The sequence below is a fragment of the Phyllostomus discolor genome, chromosome 2 (assembly GCF_004126475.2).
Source record: "Phyllostomus discolor isolate MPI-MPIP mPhyDis1 chromosome 2, mPhyDis1.pri.v3, whole genome shotgun sequence".
Lineage (NCBI taxonomy): Eukaryota > Metazoa > Chordata > Mammalia > Chiroptera > Phyllostomidae > Phyllostomus > Phyllostomus discolor.
Window position 1 is genome coordinate 195749758 of NC_040904.2, and position 23803 is coordinate 195773560.

At 49.1% G+C, this 23803-nt stretch overlaps 1 protein-coding gene across 2 annotated transcripts in view; it reads left to right on the forward strand.

Annotated features, from left to right (window-relative positions):
- Positions 1-884: 884 nt before the first annotated feature.
- The window catches only part of VWF (von Willebrand factor), a 122105-nt gene continuing 99186 nt past the window's right edge, over positions 885-23803 (forward strand). Inside the window, exons 1-6 of one of the 2 annotated variants that reach the window (XM_036019418.1) lie at positions 885-1115; positions 2293-2347; positions 3809-3973; positions 11431-11533; positions 11828-12036; positions 16440-16564. In XM_036019418.1, the coding sequence (XP_035875311.1) occupies positions 2293-2347; positions 3809-3973; positions 11431-11533; positions 11828-12036; positions 16440-16564 (657 nt within the window). In that variant the 5' untranslated portion in view covers positions 885-1115. The remainder of the gene's footprint in view (positions 1116-2292; positions 2348-3808; positions 3974-11430; positions 11534-11827; positions 12037-16439; positions 16565-23803) is intronic. The other variant, XM_028532222.2, reaches the window with a different exon arrangement.

Consider the following 23803-nt stretch of genomic DNA (forward strand, 5'->3'; position numbering starts at 1 on the left):
ACCACGAAAGTCACCTTCCTCCCCTATTTTATGAGCTACCTCTTTTTGAAGGAATGAATTTAGCAGATGATGTTGAAAATCAGGCTCTTGGGAATTGGAGGTTGAGAAGAATTGGTGTGTGTGTGTGTGTGTCTCTGTGTGGCATGCGGTGTGTGTGGTGTAGTGTCTGTGTGCATGGTGTGTGTGTGGTGAGTTTGGTGTGTGTACGTGGTGTGTCTGTGTGTTTTGTGTGTCTCTCTGTGTGTGGTGTGGCGTATGTGGTGTGGTATGTGTCTGTGTGTAGTGTATGTGGTAGGTGATTGGTGTGTGTGTGGTGTGTTTGTGTGTGTCTAAGATCAGGAGCTGAGTGGTAGAAGAATCTTTGGGAGGATCATCAGAATTAAACCATCCCAGCCATCATTTTACAAAGGCCTGGACTTACGATGGGACCCCTCATCTTTAACTTGCCTGTTAACCCTGGCCAGGACCCAAACGGACTATTTTTGTCAGGGACCAGGACTGGATCATTCATACCTAACATGGACAGGAAGCATTAGTTCTCTCCTTCCGCCAGATATGGCAGCTACATTGGCTCAGGTTGAGGAATTTTCTCAATTTCCCTGAAATCTGGCCTTGGAAACTGGATCCCAAAGCTTGTTGATCTGGTCTGGATTCCTGCCTTGCCTGACCAGCCTGCCTGGTCATTCCATCTGTATGGGGAGGACCAGGGGCAGGGTGTTGGGGGGCATGGGGAGGGTAAGGCAGCTCATTGTGACAGCTGCCAGGAGGTCTCCCACCAAACTGTTCAAAGCCTTATCGGCTTGGAGGTGTCTCTAATACCATTTCCGTTCATTGTTTCCTGTTGGTCATTAAGAGGAGGCCAGGCCCCTGTGTGGCAGTTCACAGCTATTGTGGTGGGAAAGGGGGGGTTGGTGGACGTCACGACTCGGGCTTTATCTGCCTGGCTGCGGGAAGTCTGCAGCTCCTGGGTCACGGAGCGGCAAGCCAGGGCAGAGCCGCAGCAGTCCGATCAGCGCAGCAGCTGCAGGGGAGCATGGCCTAGGGTGGCGGCACTGCTGTGCGGCCGAGTTTTCCAAGCACCTTGGAGACACCTGCAGCCCCATTTGCAGGGGAAGGTATGGCCTTGTGGGAGGAGGGCTGGCTCGGTTGTGGGATACAGATCAGGACTGATCCCTCCCTCTGGGGAGCTGGGGTTCTTACTAGCTAGTCTAGACAGGCTTTGTTTAGAGGGTGATTCAAAGCCAGGGACCATCCTAATTCTCCTCCTCCCCTTACCTCTGGGACATCCTGTGACTGTCTCTGCTCCTGCCTGGGCTTTTCTGCTTGTACTGTCCTGGTCCTTATGGGGAGCAGCCCGATGTGCCTGTGTGCGGGGAGACTGCAGGAGAGGACACCTGCTTTGGGACCAAGACTTGACCCTACCTGACATCAAAGTGTTCCTTCCACAGTTAAATAACAGACTGGGTTTATTCTCTTTGTTTGGCCTCATGGGACACTGAGTAGGAAAGGAGTCACCCCCAGTGAATCCCAAGTGACAGACTGCACTTAATTTAGCAACTTTTCCAGAGGAGATGGTGTGACAGGGGCTCTATGGGACGTGGGGTATGCTCTGCCAGCCAGGGCCAATTGTCGCTCTCTGGCGGGCCACACTGTGGGTACCTTAGTCCAGGCCCTGGGCTGCCAGACTCCTCTGCATCTGTCAGATCAATGCGGCAAACACTGTGTGAACATTTTCTGGGTGCTGGGGATGGAGATGAGTGAGGCACTCGTGGGATGGTGTGGTGACTGCCTAGGAAACGTCCCTCATTCCTAAGTGTTCTCTGAGTCGGGGTGTCTGGGGTAGGAACAAAAGCATAAGACAGTTCCAACCCCCAGTTTGCTGCCAAGTGTGGAAGGATGGAGAGGCAAGAAGGAGTTAGGTGCGCATCGGCTCTTGGCTCCCGTAGGCACGCCGGGAAATGAGAGAGGCCAGGCTGGCCTGGAGGCGTACAGAGAAGGCAGAGCCCTCCTCCTCTGTCTGGCTCTGAGACTGCTGCTCGGGAAAGCGTGCTGGGGCGCCTGGCTCATAGTGACTGTTACCCTTGGGCCTGGCCCTGGCCAAGGTTTTTTTTTTTTCAGGGGAGGGGAGGGACAGCACTCTATGTGCAAAGGCAAACATGGGCTAATGAAGATCAGTATTTTCTCTTGCTTAAAAAATAATGTTCTTCCCACTTCATGAAGGGAAAGTAGCACACACCAGCAGCCATCTGTGTGGACAGTGGTTACCAGCTCATTTCTCCTGCTTCTCTGCAGATGATTTCTGCCAGGCTTGCGAGGCTGCTGCTTGCTTTGGCCCTCACCTTGCCAGGTAGGTACCAAAGTGCTCCTACTCTTCACTCCTGCCCCAGGGCCATTGGGAACAACCGTCTTCCAGACGAAGCAGGTGTGTGTGTGCAGCTCACCTGGGTGCCCACCCTGTGCCAGGCTTGTGCTGGCCCTGCCACTGGTTACCTAGTTAATTCCCCTTGTGGAGGTTCTGCAGGTCCCCCTGCTCCTGACTTGTATTGCTCAAGGAGCAGGTCCCTGCAAATGCCTTCTCCAGTTGGGGAGTGAAGAAGTACAAAGGCCGCACAGAGCAGTCCTATATAATGGGGCTGGAGGACAGGGAAGAAGGAAACCAAGATGAGGGTGGATGACTAGTTTTAGAAGGGGTTGTGGGGGTCAACTACTTGAATCTCTCAGAGCACAGGCGAAGAGACTGAGGGTCAGAGAGGAAAAATGACTGCTCAGAGTCCCACGGAGCTGAGATCCCAGGCCAGCACTCTGTCACTGTGCTGCACTGTCTTCCTTCTGTCACTGACATTCTGAGTCTGTGACTGGCAGAAGAGACCTTCTTCTGACCCTGGCCTGTCTCCGCTTAGACCACTCAGGCCAGCATCGTCCGGTCTGCTGCACAAAGGCTAGTCTGGGGAAAAATGTACATGGGTCACACCCCTACATCTTCCAGCTAGGTGGGCCCTGTGCCAGGGGACCCTGAAAACTTAAGAGGTTTTCTGATGTGGTCCCAATACACACACATGTACACACAGTGTGGGGGTGGCAGAAGGGTCCCCTTGGAGTTAGTGTGTGACCTGCAGGAGTTAACACTTTATAGATTCTATGTGTCAGGCACATGGGCTGATCTGTTTAGAAGTAATCTGTTCAAGATACACAAGTAGATTGATGTACAAAGATGTTCATTACAATCTATTTACATATCAGAACATTTGGAAAAATGCTAAGAACCTAACAAAGGAGGTTATACTATATGCATTTAGATGCAAAGTGTAATGCAGTCACTAAGAATCACCTTTTGGAAGTAGCACGATGTCATGATAAATTTTTGACAATATTGAGAGAATGGTTGTAGTTTGCACAGGATGATCACAATTTTGTAAAATCCCCCACAACTGTGTATATGCTATAAAACAGAATAGAAAGATAAACACTAAAATGTTAACTCTAGCTATTGCTGAATGTTGGTAACAGATGATTTTAAATTTTCTGTGATCTTCTTCTGTATTCTCCAAATTTTTTATAATGAACGTGTATCACATTTCAGATGGGTATGTAAATGGCATTAAACCAAATAGATTTCCTCAAAACAACTGTTCCTCCATTGTTCCTATGAGTCCTGGGTCATATCTGGGGGCTGAAAGCAACAGCTTCCATCTCATTTAGGATGGAAAGTACTTCCCCACAGCCCAATTTCTGTGAGATGAAGCCTCACTTCTATAAGGCTAGAGTGCTGGTGGTTCCAGCTGTGCTCACCTGTGGCCTCTCCCTCCAGGGACCCTTTGTGCAGAGGGGACTCTTGGCAGGTCCTCGATGGCCCGATGCAGCCTCTTTGGAGATGCCTTCATCAACACCTTTGATGAGACCATGTACAGCTTTGCCGGAGACTGCAGTTACCTCCTGGCTGGGGACTGCCAGAAACACTCCTTCTCGCTCATAGGTGAGTCTGGGGCGCTGGAGGGAGGAATACAGAGCGGGAGCTGGCTGAGCTCAGGCCTGGCATGTGGGGGGCCTACAGGCAGGGGGAGTTTTCCTTACAACAGTGTGTGATCTGGAAGATCCCAATAGAGAGCACGGTGGGGAGTGGCCTTTCCCCTTGGCTCCCCTTGGCTTTTCCCTGGGTCTCTCTCCGTGGGAACCTGGTGGGATGGAGAAAGTCTTAATGCTTCTCCAGTGATTATGTCCACTGCTCTGGGTCCAGGCAACACCCTGGGAGCTCCAAAGCATCAAGAGGAATGATGGCTCAGAAGGTGCTTTATCACAGAGACCCTAGCAAAAAGAAAAAGGATCATTCCGTGTCCTTGGTGGCAATCAGAGCATCAGGCCAGTGTTGAGCACTTCCGGTGTTCCTGGAAAAGTGCTGGCACTATGCCTGTGCCATCTCTGCACCCCCCACAGCTGTTCTGAGATGCAGGGACGGATATAGTCACCGCTGTTTCCAGATGCAGACCTCACGGAGGCTGATTCTCCCAAAGGCTGGCAGATAATAAAAGGAGGATCTGGGATTTGATCCTGGGTTCGTCAGGATGAAGGAACTTTCCCCCTGTACTGCGGGGAGAAGGCACTTTCCAAGGCTGGGAGTGAGGCTGGAAGCGGTGATGGAAAACTATGGTTTGGTGACCTTCCCACTCTAAGAATTCATCAGATGTGTGAGATGTGTGAGCGAGGGATGCTACACGACATAGCAAAGGCGGGGGCCTCAGCCCTGGGGGGGCTGAGATAGCAACGGGCAGCCCCGCAGCGGGGAGAAGGAGAGCAACCCCACCTCCCCTAGAAAGTTGAAGGCTGAGGTCCTCCCACCTCAGGTGGTCCCAGTGTTTATTTTAAGTGGATTTCTTTACCTTGAAAATCATGGTGCACTTTCTGGAACATGAATGGAACCTGAGAGCATTGTGCTATGTGAAATAAGTCAGACAGAGAAAGACAGATGCTGTATGATCTCACTTATATGTGGACTCGAAAAACAAAACAAAATAAGGTGCCACCAAACTCATAGGAGAAAGAGGCCAGATTTGTGGTGACCAGAGGGGGAAAGCGAGGGGTGGGAGAATTGGGTGAAGGGGTTCAGAAGGTACATCGTTCCAGTTATAAGATAAGTGAGTACGAAAGGTATAATGTACAACATGGTGCCTGTAGCCAACGCTGCTGTATGGTGTACTTGAAAGTTGCTAAGAGAGTAGATCTTAAAAGTTCTCATTACAAGGAAAAAATGCTTTTCTTTTTTCCTTTCTTTTTCATCTATCTATCTATCTATCTATCTATCTACCATCTATCTATCTCCTATAAAAATCATAGTGGAGATGGTACAGACCCTTTACCTGAGATGGGTCTGGGGGTGTCCGTGGACATGGAGGGTAAGCAGAAAGATTTTAAAAGAAGGAAATAATGACATCCTCTCTACCCCATGACTTTGTGCTTCAGTGGTATTTCCAGGGAACGGGATCCTCTGGAGACCCGTGGGTGCCTTGGAGGGGTTGCTGTCTCGACTTCACAGTGTTTTAGCTCAGCTCTGCTGCAGACTCCTTATCCAGCAGATGGTTTGTAGGCAGTGGAATCTTAGTACCAGGCACAGAGTTCACATTCTGGGGCCAGGGGCTTGAGCAGCATGTTGGAAAAGCCCTCTCCCCTACTTAAATGCAACTCTGGACCCCTCCCCCATAAGGGTCACCCTCCTAGTCAGAGGGACTCAAGCCAAACTGGTGCCTCTGGGCTGTACTGTCACCTCCTCCAGGAAGCACCCCCCCCTCCCCCCCGCCAGCTCCGCACTCTCCCCGGCCCTGACCGCTCTGGCCTGCTCCAGCGCTGGGCTCATCAACTTGGGCTGACCGGCAGTTTTTGTCCCCTAGGACCTGGTAGCTCAGTGCCCAGCAGGAAATGGAAGCACAGAAACCAGCGTAGGAGTCAGAAAACCTGTGCTCTCTGCTCTCCCTCCCCATGGAGTGTCCTCAGGGGAGTCACACAGTGTGGCTCAGCCTCCCTGTCCTCCCTTTGAAATGCAGATTCTGGGAGGAGCAAGGCAGATGTGTGTTTCTGCTTGTGAAGTGTTCCCCAAACCTTTATGCTTAAATGCAGCCACCGTAACTCAGGATGTGCACTTGTTGGACATGAGCTTCATAGACATGAGGGGCTGCTGGGTGCTTGCGGGCACTTCTGTCAAGGTTATGGTGACATCCACCCCCTCCTCAGCATACCCATGTGGGTTTGTGTGGCGGCCTGCCTCTCAGGCCATCCTCTGGGCTTCATGGCCAAGGAGGAATCGAAGGGCTGTGTTAGGCCTCTCTGTGTCAAAACACCTCAGTGGGACCCCCCTGCCCTCTCCCTGCCCCTGGGTCCTTATTCTGATAACAGCCTGCTCTTGTCAAGTGTCCGTTTTCTGCAGGCCATTTTCCTGGACCAGGGTGTGGGTCAATCACACGTTAATGTAGATCAGGTTAATTCTCACCCCCAAATCGTGCTGCTAACCTCAGAGAGAATGTGCCTACTGGTTCTGTTTTTGGTGGAGGTGGTGGGTCGGGGGGTGGGGCACTGGGAAGAAATAATCCGAGGAGGCTGGGCCTGGGGAGGGAGGGTTGGTCCTGCTTCTTCAGCGGCCCTGGGGCCAGGGGCAGGGGCAAGGGCGCGGTGGTCTTGGAAGCTGTGGGTCGGCTCTGTGAACACTCACTGTGCCCTCTCGCACATCTCTGCTCCATTGTTCTCCAATGACATCCTGTTTTCTCAGTTCTAACTCACAAATTCCCCATTCCTCTCCGAGTGTCCGTGGACCTTGTACACATCCTGAGTGAGGTGTTTATGTCTCAGCCTGAAGGACCACCGGGTGCAGAGGGGAGGCCTTTTCCTTGACCAGGCCCCTCCTGACCAGACAGGCTCCAGGGTCTGGGGCCAAGGCCACTAGCACAGGGAAAAGGAAGAGCCGCCACGAGTCCTGCTAGGAGAGACTGCCCTGTTTAGGCCACACTGCAGGATCTGGCACCCAGACCAGCCCAGAGAGAGCCAGAAACCACCAACAGCGTGCTGAGTCACTTCCCCAGTGCAAGCCTTCGTCTCCTGGTCAGTAAATGGCATCAGACCAGATTTCCGTTTCTCAGCATTTGGGTAATGGTCACCTGTGTCAGAATCACAGGAGCGGAGGGTGAACTGTTCATTGGGAATGCAAGTTAGGGCACTCCACACTCAAATGTCCCTGGAGCACTCGGAGCTGCTCTGGCTCCAGTCGCCAGCCTGCACCCCAGGCTGCTGTCTCTCCAACCTGTAGGGGGTGGGGGACCTTGTTCCCCACCGAGCTCCTCAGTCACCGAGTTCAAGAGGCATGGGGAGAGTGTCCCTGGTTTGCTTCAGTCTCTTGGGGTGGAGACCCAGCCCATCTTCTCTTAGCAGCTGCAGGAAGTGTTAACCGGTAGATAGGTTCAGTGTGGGAGTTGCCCCTCCATACCCTGCCCCTCCCCGGGGCCCACAAGCAATTTCTAATGGCTTGTCTTCCTAATAGCTGCACATTATCTGATTCCCCTGAGTTCTGCAGGGAGGGAACAAAGCAAATAAAGTGGGATCTGGAGTTCTCCCCTGCGTTAATGGGTAACTGAAAACATAGCACTCAGATGTCCTGTTAGGCAGCTTTGTGGTACAAAAGGAGATCTGGACTCAGGGTCAGAAAACCCCAGGGTGGGCTCTACCCTGAGTTAACAGTGTGTAAACCAACTATTATCACTGGGGTGATTGTCCCCCAGAGGACGGTTGGCAGTGTCAGGAACATTTTGGGTTGTCACAGCTGTGGGTGGATGCTGCCGGTGGGTAGATGTGGCTGATACCCTACTACGCACAGGATGGCCCCACACACCAGAGGAGTAGCCGGCCCCAGCTGTCCACAGTGCTGAGGCGGGGCAGCCCTGCTGTCAGCGTGGGATTTCTTCACCTGTGAATTAGAGCCAGTCTAGATCAGTGGTTTTCAGACTGAGCCATGCCCTGTGAGTCGCCACATGAACTTACCGGTTGTGACCAGCATTAACGAAGTAAATGCAGTGAAGCAGAAGACATCAGAAAGCATCACAGTGCACGGCACACGGCAGGGGTCATGTTACTATGTGAAATGTGTGAGTGTGTGCACACTGGGCCATAACGTAGATTGAGTTTTTACTCTGCTTTCTGGGAAAAAAGGGTTTACAGCCACTTGTTTTGTTGATCTCTGAGGTTCATAATGCTGCCAACAGTATGTTTTTCTGAATTGAAGACTGCTCCAGGGCACACTTCCAAAAATCCTCTTGCTGACCGCCCTCCCCACCCTCAGCTGAGGATGGACTGCGTTCGGGGCATCAGCAATTCCGAGGGCTCCTTGTGGTGCAGTCCTCCCTAAGGACCCCAGTCCCAGCCCCCTGTCACACCCCTGCCCCTAGGTGGGTGACGATCCTGCGCAGCCAGCCAGCCCCACGTCCCACTGAGATGCTGCCTCCAACACCGCTCGGTGGGTGGTCAGCCTGCCTCCTCCGCTTCCTAATGCTGATCTCTCCCAGGGCCACACAGAGCCGGCCCTTCAAATGCTTAAACCAGCACCCAGCCTGAGTCCCAGCTCTGTCATCACTCACTAGCTCTGTGATGATAGGCAAGTGACCCCGAGTGTCAGCCACCTGGGTGGACCTGAGTCCCATGGTCCCAGACTGCCTTCATCATTTCTGTGAGCAGGGTGGGGTCTCTGTGCAGCAGCACTCGTGGTGGGAACCTCGGGGCCCTGTCTCACTTTCCCCTGGTTGTTTCTCCTGCATTCTTGGCTTGTCTAGCTTCTCAGGCTCTATCTTTCCACCTGGGCGTGAGTGACCTCTGGGCTTTCCTATGCCCCTGCTCAGCTCTGCCTCCTGGGGAGCAAGTGACTGTTTAGGTGACTTTATATCCTGGAAGGCCTTGAAGAGGGACAGCTCTGTAGCTGCAGGGTGGTGGCTTACCTCCAGCTTTCGGATTGTATCCAAAGCCTTCCTTACCCACCCTGCAGCCACGCACTCCTGGCTGCCTTGTTCTCACGGTCCTTGCTGAATTTCCATGAAGGTGAGGGAGAGCCTGCTGGAGGCAGAGGCGCCCAGGGAGTCCTCTCCTGTTTCCAGGAGTGAGAGGCCTTTGGCTCAGAGGCCACATGCTGGGGGAGTTACCCAGTGGTGAAGTAGGGACAGAGCCACCCATCCCTCTGCTCTGGGGCTGGGGGTGGAGGTCTGGGAGGATTGTACTGGTAAGGAGATGGGTTCTGTGGTCATTAGGGACCCAGACGCCCTGGCCTTTTGGGTTCACTGTACCCCCTCCAGCGGGTGGGTGGTGGATAGACTGAGCTCACTCCAAGCTGGGGGCAGTGGTCAGTGTCAGCCTCCACAGACACCCGGGAAGGGATTTAGTCTTTGGTCCGCTGCAGACTGGGGATTGTTGCCAGGCTGTTCCATTTGTTTGTGTTTTCAATATTTTATTGTGGACATTTTCAAACACACAGAGCAGGACAGTAAACACCCATATACTTACCACTCAGATTCTACTGTCCACATTTTACTCTGTCTAGTTTTGTGTGTTTCTCTTCAGCTAACTTCTGGCTGTCTGACAGTTTGTTCTATGTTTTAAAGATGTGCTAGCTGCAAACACTGTGGTCAGTGGGAGCGCCGGGCAGGCAGGACTCCTTAGTCAAACAGGATGAAAGCCCTTTACCTTGGCTGGCACCTCCTGTGACTCCTGACAGTTAGTCTGGAGCACTGCGGGATGTGGTTGGTGGACTCTGGGCCTTTCCTGGTGGCCTCTGAGCTAACACTATATGGGCTAGTTCAGCGATTTTTAACTGGTATACCGCAAGAATGTTTAAAACGTGCAATACCTGACCCTTTACTCAGGGACACTGACTTCTTCTCCCTTAGATTGTTAAATAAAAAAATGACAACAGCCAACACAACAATAGCCACCCAGTGTGAATGAATCAGAATTATAGTTATTTTTTGGTCAGATTGGCAAAAAAATATATTTTTTGATGTGCTGTAGAATTTTAGCAACAAGTTTATGTGTGCCATGAGATGAAAAAGTTTGCTAGTCTCTGGGCTAGTTCTTTACATGTGACAACCCTCACTGAAATCTCACTGTGAACAAGCCTACTTTCTGGCTCATCCAGGTTGGTCAGGAGTATGTGGGGGTCTCAGGTGGCCCCTGTCCTCAGGCCCCCATTGGGGAACCCCCCTCAGACCGCTGTGGGGCTGTGACTGAGGCGTCCCCTTCCCTCACTCTCCTTATCAGTGGCCCCAGCTGTGGCAGCAGGACCTCACGCCAACAAACCTCCCAAGTTTCCTGGACTTGGTTCCACAGACATTCTTGCTTCCTTTTTTTTTTTTTTTGTGGAGCTGGAGCCCACCCTCCCCAGACCCCAGTAGGAGAAGGCACATTTCCTCATTTCCAAGGTCAACTTTCCAACTGGGCCCTATGCCCCCTTTCCACAGGAGCCCTGAGGCACTGCACCCCCGCCCCCCCCCGCACCTTCCCCCTCTTCTCCCAGTATTCTGTCTCTCTGTCCTTACTGGCCGTCCTCAACTTCCCTGCTTCCATCAGCTTCTCAGTCTCTAAGGCCTGAGGTCAGACTCTCCCCTGTTCCTCTGTCTCCTTCATCTCCATGGCTGCTCAGTCCTCTTTGAATTCCAAGGGCCCTGCATGAGGGACAGTTGTCAGAGACTCGCTGTGGGACTGCAAGGTCTTTGTAATGATGCAAAAGTGCGTCTCCACCTGTTTTTTTGCTTTCATGTCACTGCCACCACCTGCGTCTCTGTTTGTCCCTCGCAACCAAGCCATTGTCACATAGCCAGGGACTATTTTATCATGTGTTTAGCTATCCGAACATCTCCAAGGACAAAACCCATTATTGATTGCATCTTTATTAAGTTCCCCAAATGGAACGAATGACTCGACATACAGATTCTCTAAACTTCTCCCAGAGAATCAAAATCAGTAACTTGAGGTGGGACTCATGAATCTCCATTTTAAACAAAGCACCTGTTTAGGGCTAACCTAAAAAAACGCTTTAAATAATACACGCTATAGTACCTGTTAGCAGTAACTTACTTTGTTGCTTTTATTTGCTATCTTACAATATTTTCAATAGTTGCATGCTCCTCTTATTTTTGTATTTAGGTTGTAAACTCTGAGAAGGAAGAGGTCATATGTTTATATTTTGCTTTTGAGAAATATAAGGGACTACGAGAGGGCTCTGTATCCAGAAGACACTCGATGTTTTAGATAAATAAGCAGACGGGTGAGGAAAAGTATTTTGGAGATTTTTTTTGTCCATTCGTTACGTCTTTTGTGGGAAGTATTCCACTCAGATAAGATTATAGAGATGATGATTATAGTACATGTATTGACTCTTTTGGATAATGACCGCTATTATTGACTCTTGTCTTTCAGGAGACTTCCAAAGTGGCAAGAGAGTGAGCCTCTCCGTGTATCTTGGGGAATTTTTCGACCTCCATTTGTTTGTCAATGGTACTGTGCTGCAGGGGGACCAGAGGTAAGTCAAAAGCCCAAAACATGTAAATGTGAGAAAGCCCTGGGAACCCCCCTTGCATGCACTGTTTCATCTTTAAATGAAGAAGCTGGGGTCCAGAGAGAGGAAGTAAACGTGTCCCGAGGAAACCAGTGTCAGGGCTGGGTGAGAGCCAGGGCTCCCGACCGCTGGGCTAGGCCCTCAGCCACTTTGCACCATAGTCTGAACCCTTTGCCTAGGTTTGGGGTTGAAGGGTGGGAGGGACAGCCAGAAAATACGTGAGAAGCCCCCTTCCTGAGCTTACCCTTGTCCCTCCAGTGTCATCATGCCCTATGCCTCCAACGGGCTGTACCTGGAAACCGAGGCTGGGTACTACAAGCTGTCCAGTGAGGCCTATGGCTTTGTGGCCAGGATCGATGGCAGTGGCAGCTTCCAAGTCCTGCTGTCAGACAGATACTTCAACAAGACCTGTGGGCTGTGTGGCAACTTTAACATCTTCGCTGAAGATGACTTTAGGACTCAAGAGGGTAAGCTTTTCTGGGGTGCCGTTTCCTGGGGGTGTGGTTATGCTTGTAACTTCACTGTTCACAAAACCTTCACTATGGCTCCACCCCTGGCATGCCCATCATCTCCCTGTGACCTCACCTCAATGGATCCTGCCACCCTTGTCTCTTAGCATTCCATCTCACTGCCTAGGCCTCCTGTTGCACTTGATCTTGGAGCTCCTCAGGCCCCACTTGGTTTGACTTTGAATTCCCTATAGCAACTTATACATGGTAGATGGTTGGGAAATGCTGGATGGTTTGAACAAACCCTCTTGAACCACCACAGTGGAGATTTATGGGTGAAATCAACACTGTCCCCCCAAATATTTATGTAATTGAAATTACCAAAAAAAGATCAAAGATAATCTTTTACAGTTTATGTGTGTGTGTGTTCATAAGCAGTAGAAGATAATGTGGACAAAGTGAAATACACCACGAATCTTTAATCTTTTTTTGATAATTTTAATGATATAAACCTTTAATTAGTGATGCTCCCTTGCAAAAGCTGAACATTTGTGTGTGTTTTACTGCTTCCTTATCACCTGGCTACTCCCTGATTAATTAGTGTTCAGAGAAACAGTTGACTAGACCTTTCATTGGACTGAAAAATAGTAAGATCTCTTATTTCTGTCTTCCCTAGCACTGATTTCTCAAACTTTTTTATCAGTCAATATGTATGTTTAAAGCTATGAATTTTCCTTAAGTACTACATTAGCTGCATCACACCAATTTTGATATGTAGCACATTTTCATTTTCATCTAGTTCTATGAATTTTCCAATTTCCGTTTTGAGTTATTTCTTAACCATAAAATGTGTTGAAAACTTTCAAATGTGTAGAATTTTTAGTTATCTTTTATAACTACATTTATTTCTCAGTTAAATTAGAAATTTGGGTATGTTTGTTTGTGGCATAGTACCTGATCTTTTTTGTAATTGTTCTATGTATGCTCCAAAAAATGTATTCTCTGTAGGATTCTATATATACTTATTGAATTAAGTTTGTTAATTGTGTTAATCAAATCTATATCTTTTTAAAATCCTAACTAGAGGACATGCTTATTGATTTGAGAGAGAGAGAGAGAGAGAGAGAGAGAGAGAGAGAGAGAGGGAGAGAGAGAAAGAGAGAGAGAAACATTTATATGAGAGAGAAATATTGATCAGTTGCCTCTCATGTGCACCCCTAGGTATTGAATCTGTGACGTAGGTGTGTGCCCTGACTGGGGATTGAGCCCTCATCCTTTTGGTGTATGGGATAACATTCTAACTGACTGTGCCTCTGGCCAGGGCTAAAGTGGATTTTTTTTTATGTTTCATAATTTTGGATTGTGAGCTCATCTTTAGAAGTGTTTTATATTAATTTTTAATATGGAGTTACTGAATCTCACAGGAGGTATAAATTGGAATCTCAATCATACTTGAAGTCTTTCCCACAACTGTAAATTCTCAGAGACTTTTTCTCTCCTAACCAGAACCCAGACCGAAGAAACAAACTTTTATTATTTCCCTGTTTCTCAGAGTGGATTTTTTCTTGTCAGCTTTCTCATGCAGAGAGCAGCCCTTCAAGAGTCTCAACTTAAGACTCTGGAGGGGCATCAAACCCACTTTCCCAAGTCATGCAGCCCCCGGACTCATTCCCATCTCCACAGAGTTGTTAAAGCTCAAGCGTCTCAATTGTCAAGAATGTTACACTCACTCTAACACCCTGTAGTCAGAACATCAAGTCACACTTGACAGTTCTATTTTTCAACTTGCTTTCCTTATTCTTCCTTCCCTACTTATCCTTCTTTTTTGGTCTCTTATAATTCTCTATGCTTTTTTGTGTGTGTGTGTGAGATTAACTAGGGATTCAATAGGATATTTGTTTTTTTTGTTTTTATGCAGTGGCACATTTTAAAGATTTTAAAAATCTGTTGTATAATAAGAAATAAAACTAGCCCTAAGATATATTTTCCTTATTCCAGGCTTTAAGGTTTAAAAAACTAAAAATAGGACCTATGATATCAGGGAAAAGGTGCTGCTTATTGTCAAAAAGTCAGGGCTCTGGTGACATTTTGGAAATCATTCTCAGAGGACTGTGGCTTTAGGCCTATTTGGTTGGTAAAGATTCAACAAAAATAGTTAACCTTGCTTCCTGGCATCATGGAAGTCAGCCTGGCTGGGCCTTCACTTTGGCTCGCGGGACTTTTTTCTGTTAGCAAGAATATTTGTAAGTCTGTCTATTAGTTATCCCTATGCCTCACTTCAGATTGAGTTCCTAGAGTTTCACTTAATGGAAGGTCAGGGATGGAAGGATCTTGGAGGCCATCCAGTCTAACCCTTCATTTTTTAAATAAGTTTGTTTTAAAGATTGTATTTATTTATTTTAGAGGTGGGGGAGGGGAGAAGAGAGGGAGAGAAACATCAATGTGCAGTTGCCTCTCATGCACCCCTTATTGGGGATCTGGCCTGCAATTGAGGCATGTGCCCTGACTGGGAATTGAACTGGCGACCTTTTGGTTCACAGACTGGGGATTCAATCCACTGAGCAACACCAGCTAGGGCATTACATGTGAAGAATTGAGCACAGAAGCATGGTGGGATCAGCCCCAGATCACACAGGGTAATGGAAGGAGAGCTGAGACCAGACTCCAGAGGTCTTGAATCTCTACAGGGCTTTCCCCACCCAACACAAAGCTTCTCTTCTGCCTCTTCCTTAATATGGTATATTAGAAAGTGAGCTAGCTTATGTGGCATGGAATAGCCAAGAACCCAGAGAGCAGCACCTATACCAATGCCAGGTGCACATCAGAAACTCCATAAATTTAAGTTCACTTCATTATGGCTTCTCCCATGTTTTAATTTCCTGCAGTTACCATCTAATTACCACAAATTTGATGGCTTAAAACCACAGAAATTTATTCTTTCACAATCCCAGCAGCCCAAAATCAAGGTGCTGGTAGGACTGTATTCCCTCTGGGGCCCAGTGGGAACATCTACCCCTTGCCTCTTCCAATCACTGTTAGCGATCTTTGACTTGTGTTAGCATCCTTCCAATCTCCGCCTCTGTCCTCACATCACCTTCTCTCTGTGTGTCTCTGCTCTCCCTCTGCCTCCCTGTTAGGGATACATGTGATTGCCTCTAAGGCTCACTCAGGTAATCCAAGATAAACTATTCCTCTCAAGATCTTTAATTTAATCACATCTTTTGCCATGTAAGGAGATATTCACAGGTTCTGGGAATGAGGAAGTACCTATATCTTTCGTGGGGTGTTATATTTTCTACCTACCACACCCCAGATGCCAACTGACTATATTTCTAAAGTTCTGCTTTTCTTTTCTTTCCCCAGGGATAGTTTATTCCTATTCCCAAGTACATTATTTGACCTTCAAACATGCTTCATGCTTCTAGACCTGGCTGTGCAAAATGCTCCATTAAGTTCCTTTGAAATGAAGGTTCAGCAGTGTTACTGGTGCCATGAGTGGCTGTGACATAAAGTAGGCCCCTACTGTGCACCATGCCATGTAAGCCCATGAGGCCCTTTTGTGAGTAGCTGACAGTGTGATTGTTACAAGTACTAAAGCACAGATACTGTCAGAGCGCAGCGGATGCAGTGATTGGAGGGCTTAGCCTCCGTGTGGCACCCTTACTTTCCCTCTAAATTTTGAGTATCCACAATCTACCAGAATTTAGAGGTAAGAGACATAGCCTGTGCCCTGAATTAAGGAGCTCAGAGTTAAATGGGGGCTGAATAAAAGCAAAGAAATGCCAACACAAAGGATGATGAGAGTTTTGATAGAGGGATGGCCAAGGCGCTGAGACAGTACAGGGAAGTGCCCCACTCAACTTAGGCATGGTGGGCAGACAGGGAGCAGAGTCAGTTCTGAAGGACTTCCTGGAGGAGGTGGTTCAGGAGCTGCATCTCCAAGAACAAATGGAGATACCATATTTTGCCATGTGTAATGCACACCTTTTGGTCCAAATTTTTGAGGAAAAAATAAGGATGCACATTATACACAGGAATTAGTCCTAAAATATGGGTGTGCATTTTACACAGCGAAATATGGTAGCCAAGAGAGTTGGTGGGGGAGGACATTCCACACAGAAGAATGGCATGCAAAGGTGTGGAGAGGTGGAAATGATGGGCACCTCCCTCGTCTTTCATGTTGTCTTCCTCCCTGTGCCCATCCATCCAGCTGCCCACCCTTCACCAAACCCTGGCTGAGCTCTGATGCCTGTGCTCCATCGTGATATGCCGAGTGCTGCATAGAGAATACTCCCACCCCAGAGGCCTGTGTATGAATCTAATGGAAGTTGGTTCAGGAGATGACAGACCTACAGTTTTCCCTCAGAAGTCCTGGATGAGGTATAACTGTGGCTTCAGTTTCCTGAAACTTTTCTCCACAGGGAGCTTGACCTCAGACCCCTACGACTTTGCCAACTCCTGGGCCCTGAGCAGCGGAGAGCAGAGGTGCAAACGGGCCTCCCCTCCCAGCAGCCCCTGCAACGTCTCCTCTGAGGAAATGCAGAAGGTGGGTACAGCCCAGGCTGGATGTGGTCTGGATGGTGCGGGACTTCTGGAGTTATGAGGCAGGAGGATATCTGGTCTTAGGTCCTCTACCTCGGGGAGCAATAGGCCTACCTCTGTGGGTCCCTCTGGCTGATCAATGTAAGGCTCCCATGGGCCCCTTTCCTCCTGAAAACCAACCGTGGCTAGAGTCTAGGTAACTCTAATTCTAATGTTATTCTGGGCCTGGAACTCTAAAAATGCGTCTCGTCTAATGACTTGGCATAGTGAGTGACTCCACTTTTATGTTTTATACCCAAGGCTCTCTCTCTTTTCTCCCAATGCCTCCAGCATCACCTGTCCCTTGTCTAAAATTATGCCAATAGAAAGAATTCCTATTTAGGTGCTCAGTAAGTGATGGTTTACAGTACAAATAGGAGAAAAAAACCCCAAGCTCTTACTAGCACATGACCAGGAAGGGGGTAGCTTTATCATGGGGGAAGCTGGGTGGGTGGGGGCAGGCCTGAAGTGATCAGCTTGGACATTGTAATAGTTTCCTGTGGCTGTGGTAGGAGGCAAATCATCTTAAATTTAGTGGCTTCCGACAACTGAAATGTAGTCTCTCGTAGTTTGGGAGGTCAGAAGGCTGAGTTTAGATTCCCCCGGCCAAGATCAAGACGTCGGCAGGGCCTCCCTGCCTCTGAGGCTCCAGGAAGATCTCTTCCTGCCTCTTCCAGCTCTGGTGGCTGCAGTGTTCCCTGGCTTGTGGTCACCTCATTCCCGTCACTGCTCCTGTGGTGACATGACCTCCTGTGCCTATGTCCCTGAGACTCCGTACAGATGGGGGCACCTCCCACCCTTCACACACAGCCCTGTTTCTTCCTGTATGGTAGCTAGTTAGCAGCTTTCCCCTCAGAGGTGCCCTTTATGATCCCATGAACCACGACCTCCCCCTTGGAGAGAGGGGGTGGGCAAGGGAGGGCGTGTGCAACGCTGCACCCTGCCTCCACCTTCTGCAGGTAGGGATGGGCTTTGTGCCCCCTGTGTGGGGCCCTGGGAGGATGACACTTCAGGCAGGGCAAGGCCTCCTGGTGTCCTCCCTCTGACTGTGTTCCCACCAGAGTGCCCCCACATTGGGAGGGGAGTGGGGGAAAGGAGGCCAAACGCACAGCACTTTCAGCATAAGCTCTCCAGTTCATTCTTTTTCTTCTCTTTCCTCCCAATTATCACCTCATTCCTTTGGGGGAGCTGTGCCCAGCTTGAGTTTAGAAGGAGAGCAAGGTGCCAGAACCAAACTTACACAAACTTACAAACAACTTACAGTTGTGTGGCTGGCCGGTGGTTCGCCTCCCCTGCCCTCGAATGTTTCCAGGCAGGGGCGAGATCAAGGGTGGGGGTGCCTCTGCAGGTGAGGTGGGGCGGGGGCCACACATATACCTCTTACACCCAATCAGCTCTTTGAGGACATTCGGGCTTTGTCACATTTTATTTTGCAAACACAGGCCAGCTCAGTGCTGAACAAATGTTCCCTCACCCTTGGAGTAGTGAGGGAACATTTATACAAAGGAATAGTCTCATTTATCCATAGAAGTGGGAGGTGAAGACAGGATTTTGAAATGGAAAACCTGACACTGAGGCCCGGTAGAGGAGGGGCACAGCCCTCGGTGGCCCAGAGACAAGGGGGAGGGAGGGAGTGGGTGAAGGAAGGAGGGAGGGAGAATTTACTAGAAACCTTATTTGTCTCCCTGGGTGCCTTTGGGGGCTCCAGCTGCAAGCTTGCTACTCACTTTGTCTCTTGGGTGTGTTAAAGTCCTTACTAACCAGTGTCTTGGGAACAGCTGAAGAAACTGGTTACCGAGGTCTTAGTGCTGGGCGGAGGCCCCCAAACACGCCAGACCTCCCAAGGCACATGCTCCTCCAAGCTCAGAACACCAGGTTGCAGGTTGTTTACCTGAGAAGTGAGGCTGGCTTTGTCTTAGCCAATCAGGCCATATTTGTCTGTGACTGGTGCACTCTCATTGGCTAAGAAATACCGAGGTTCCTCTCTTGGGAGGTGATTAAGTGGTCTTTGGAACTGCACACTGCTGGCTCAGGCCCCCTGGGCCTCTGGATCAGAAGTCAGGTCTGGTAAATGGGATCGTTTACAAGTGTTTGCCAGCGTGACTCCAGGGCCCCATGCGGTGGCAGAGTGCTGTGTGGGGCAGACTATACTGACCTAAGAACTTGTTTGAGAGCCCACAGAATCTGTTCTCCCACTTCGCTGGTGCTTCCCAGTCCTTCCAAGGTGGTAGCAAGCAGTCAACTCATTCTGAGAGCCAGGTCATATTACTTATACCTAGGGGATGAATGTTTCCTTGTTATGCCAACAAAACCCAGAGCCCGTCTGCTGGGACTGATAATGGCTCGTTTGAGTGCATGCAAATTTGCAGCTTTCTCAGCTTTTCAAACAAAGGGCTGGACTGCTGGAGTCTGGAGCTCAGGGAGCAGCCCTGGTAATAAAAAACCCCAAGCTCTAAGTGCTCAAATAATTGATGTTAATTTGCAGGCAACTCTACTGTGCAGTAAACATTTTAGAAAGATCTTTAGGTCGCTTTTAAAAAAAAGTTTTGTCTGTCTAGAGAATGTCAACAAGGGCTGGCCGTTATGAAAATCTTGTCTTTGTGTGGCAGTCCCATCTGCAATGTGAAGGCCATGGCTCCAGGAGGCTGGACTAGTCCACACAGAGCTCTTGTTTTTTTTTTTTTTTTTAAGATTTTATTTATTTTTAGAGAGGGAAGGGAGGGAGAAAGAGAAAGAGAGAGAGAAACATCAATGTGCGGTTGCTGGGGGCCGTGGCCTGCAACTCAGGCATGTGCCCTGACTGGGAATCGAACCTATGACACTTTGGTTCACAGCCCACGCTCAATCCACTGAGCTACGCCAGCTAGGGCCACAAAAAGCTCTTGTTAATAAAAAAAGTCAGCCCTTCCTTAAGCCACTTTATCACCACCTGCTGGGAAATTGCCATCATAAGCACAAATGTGCCTACAATGTACACATACATATATGATTTCTTTGATATGAATGGTAGCCCCCTGGGTGTGTTGCCACTGTGCACTGTATGACCTGCAGAACTACACTTGTTGCCCATGGACTTGGCCTTGGCCTTGCTTCCACTGGGAGGCATAGTCCCTGCAACCATCCTCCACCTCAGGATCACCTCTCCCAGAGTGTGAAGGACATCTCCTGCTATTTGCTGCTGCCATCTGAGTGTGAGGACACTTCGTGCCTCTGCTCTTCACAGTCATCTCGTTATACCTCCTCCAAGCTGGTCTTCAAGATGCCCAGTCTTTCCTGAGAAGACTGAGTGCGCCAGTTATTACTCAGCCCCGGTGGCGAATCCTCCGTCAGCAGCATCAACCTCAGGCAGGTGTCTGCAGCACCTGCAGCACCTGAAATGTCTTTTCATCCATGTTAGAAATAGACTCATAATAACTCAGAATGGGATGAGCTTCCAGAGGCTACCTAGTCCAGTCCCTTGCTCACTGCATGCATGCTCCCTGCAAGTTCTACCCTGATGGATAGACAGTGCTGTAACCTTGATTTAAGAGGTAAACCTTTGAGATATCCCTGCTGAGATCTTTCCAGCTCTCTTGCACAGCTCAGTCTTGTCTCCCTGATAAATTTCTCCTTTCTTTTTACCCCACGCAAGCCCTACCTCAGTGCCCTTGAATACTGGGGGAAGCAAGACCCTCTGAGTCTGGTTTCTCCAGGTCCGATTCAGGAGTTCCCATCTGACTGTACTCCCATCAGTCCCTAATAGTCCCAGGTTGCTTTTTCTCCCACTGGCTCCGAATTTGACATTTATTCGGCGAACACAATCCTTATTCCTTTTGTTCTTTTGCTGTTCATGGCCTCACATTTCCTTCCTCTCTCCCTCCTCTGAACCAGCACACTGTTTACCAGTAGTAATCCTCCTCCTTCCAGGAAGCCACCTGTCCCACACAAGCTGACATTTGTAAATACTCCTGTGTACTTTGAGTAACCATAACATGTCTCTTCAACAGCACAAAGAGGCACACAAAATACTCATTTTGTTGAGGACAATGAAATTCACTCTTCATGTTCTCATGAAATATTGTCCAAGCCTTTTTTTTTATTTGCAAAGTGGGGACCCAGTTCTTTGTACTACTTCTGCTCACAGTCGTAGTGGGAGGGAGCTCACAGGCCTGGAGGGAGGTAATTTAAGCACAGGGCTTGGTGGAGGTGCTGAGTGCCCTGGCAGAGCTGGGGGCTCACGGGCCAGGTCTACTCCTGGCACCCTTCTTCCACTGCCTGACTCTTCCATTCACCACGTTGAGTGGCCTGAAGTAGATTTTTCTTGGAGATTGGGAAGACTTCTGCCCCATTCATGTGTTTGGTAGGATTGTGATGATTCATGGAGAGACTGATGGTGTCAGAGTCTGGTCCAGGGAAGGTCAATAAATCTCAAGGAAAGACTGTGTAACCCGAAACCCCCGGAGGAGTTAGTTGTCAGACGACAGCACTGTGGCTGGTTTTACAGACAGGGTGCCCACCCTTGGTGTCCCGCTGATGTTTAGCTCAGGATTTGGGTTTGAGCACAAGCACGCACATGCACACGAGCACACGCATGCCACCCCCACTTCACCCCTGTTGCTGAGTGAGAACTGCTCTCTCAAGTCTCTCTCCAGCCATATGCAGGCCGAGGAGTGAGGACTCACATCGCATGCTTTGCCGAGGTCCACGAATCTCAGGTGCTGTCCTTTGTTTCACTTGATCATCTTCTGTGTCTTCGTGTACTTATGTCCCTGCCTTGCATCTCAGCCTTCTGTCTCCAGGGTGAGCAGAACTCTATCCAACACTGCGTAAGCACCCTTTTCCTTTAGAGAAAATTCACTCTCCTGAATGCAAAGCAGGGGGAGGGACAGTGAACCCATGGGCTTCTGGTGGGATAGGGGTGACCGGGGTCACTGTGCCTTTGTGGGGGGGTCTAGCTTTATAACAGGGCTCAGGGGCTGCCACAAGAGTTCAAAGATTTGCCTTAAGGTAAGCAGCACTTGGCCTTTTAGGGCACTTATTTAACAAACCATTGAGGAGGATCGGATAAGATCTGAGTCCTCCAGGTTTCAGATCAGATGCCTCCCTAACATAAAAATCTCAAATTCTTTTAACAAAATATTTCCTAAGCAGCTTTCTTTCCCTTTTCCTTCCTTCTGGTGAGGTCAAGAATGAGCAAGAATCTGATTGTGCCCACTAGTACATATTTATTGAAATGTATATTATATGGGTTGGGTGATACTGAAACTGTGCAAGGTAGACTCGCAGTCTTGCTCAAGGGACAAGACACACGTGGGGAACTGAACAACCACGAAAGAGAACCATGCATGTACTATCTTGGATGGTGAATGGTGAGTTGCCCAAAGAATAGTAAGTGTAATGGCAGCTCAGAGGGATCAGCTCTGTGCTGAGAGCTGATTAGCTTTCCTCACTGGGAGCGTGAGCAGTGGAGGGTCCCATCCCTAGAGCTCAGGCAGACCCCAGACTGGGAATTTGGGGCTGGTACTTGGCCCTTGTCCTCCCAGCCAGCTGAGCCCTGAGAATTGCTCAGAGGCCTTCCAGGAGACCAGGGCAGAGGGTGAGGAGAGCCTTTTGGAAAGTTGGGGACTTCTTGGACATGTCCAGTTACCCTACTTCTCTTGAAGGCTATACTCCAACTGTCGCAGAGAGAGGAATGTCTAACTCTGCAAAAACCATCCATTTGGTGGGTATCTGTCAACCAGTTTCATGGGGTCCTTGTGAGCCAGATCTTGAAATGTGGGTGGGAATCTCAGGCCAGTCAGAGTTATAATAGACTCAGGAACCCTCCCCCATCCATCCTCGCAGGCTGACCAATGAGGAACGATACCCTGCCCCAGGGATGAATTCTTGAACCCACTACTTTGGATGAGTTCAGGCTCTGGGCGCCTCCGTACCTCCTCCGGGGGCAGCTGGAGGGCACCCACACCAGGCCTGGAAAGATCAGGGCCTGGCTCAACAATATTGAACTTTATATATTAGCCTCTTTCTTTGTTCACTTTGGTCCTAGGAATGCTCCCCTCCCCTCTCCTTTGTCAGCTGTTTGGGAACAAACACAATAGCTAAGCTTCAGATCTCTTTTCCTCCCTACACTCCCCCGCCCCCATCTGCCACTGGGGAGATGTGTTTCTTTTCTCTCCCTCTCCCTTCGACTGGCATGGCATCTCCAGGGAAGAGGCCTGGCCTCCTTTAATGAACTGAAATGTGATTAAGATGGACCACAAGTGGGTCTGCACACCCACCCAGGCAGGGTGAGGTCATGGATTGATGGAGTTGGGGCTGGAGCTCTTGCCAGCTTCTAGCACTGCAGACAAGAGATGAAGGAAGACAGAGGAGCCGATGCCTGGCATTGGAGCCAGGCAGATGCTGGAAGTGTGCAAATTAGCTGGCCGTCCTTTTGCCTCCCTGCCAGCGTGGTTTAGCAGAGAGCTGAGGAGAAGCCATTTTCGAACTGTTGGGCTAACATTGACAGCAGGCCAATGATAATAGTTATAAGCACTTGATTACCTTCCTGTGTAACCTTATTTAATTTTATTTTGTAGCAACTGTCTAACGTAGACATTGCTATTCCTGTTAGGAGTAGGTTCTGCTGTGAGTGACAGGACACCTAAAGTAACAATGGTCCGCACATTGTAGAAGTTTATTTCTCTCTCGATGTAAAGAAGCTCGGGACCCCACGTGTGGTGCCGAGATCCAGGGTCCTCGTGTCTTGCTTCTCTGTCCTTACCAGTATGAGGCTTCTGTTTCACGGCCCGAAGGCAGCTCAAGCCTCAGGCGTCACAACCACATTGCACCAGTAGAAAGAGAAGAGGCTAAGAAAGAAGCACCTTCTCCTTTTAAAAAAATAATTTAAAAAAATCTTTTAGAAAGAGGGGAAGGGAGGGAGAAAAACATCAATGTAAGAGAGAAATATCAATCCATTGCCTCTTGCTTGCCCCAACCAAGGATCGAACCCCTGACCCAGGCATGTGTCCTGACCAGGAATTGAACCGGCAACCTTTTGCTTTGTAGGACGATACTCAACCAACAGAGCCCATTGGTCAGGGTTCCCTCATTCTCTTTTTTCATTTTGAAGTTATGATGTAAATGTACGGCATTTGGTTGCATATAATTAATTAATCAACAATATTCTTAGAATTTCTGCTTTGCTCCTATTCACTCTCGATTTTAAAGTTTTTCTGTAATTGGA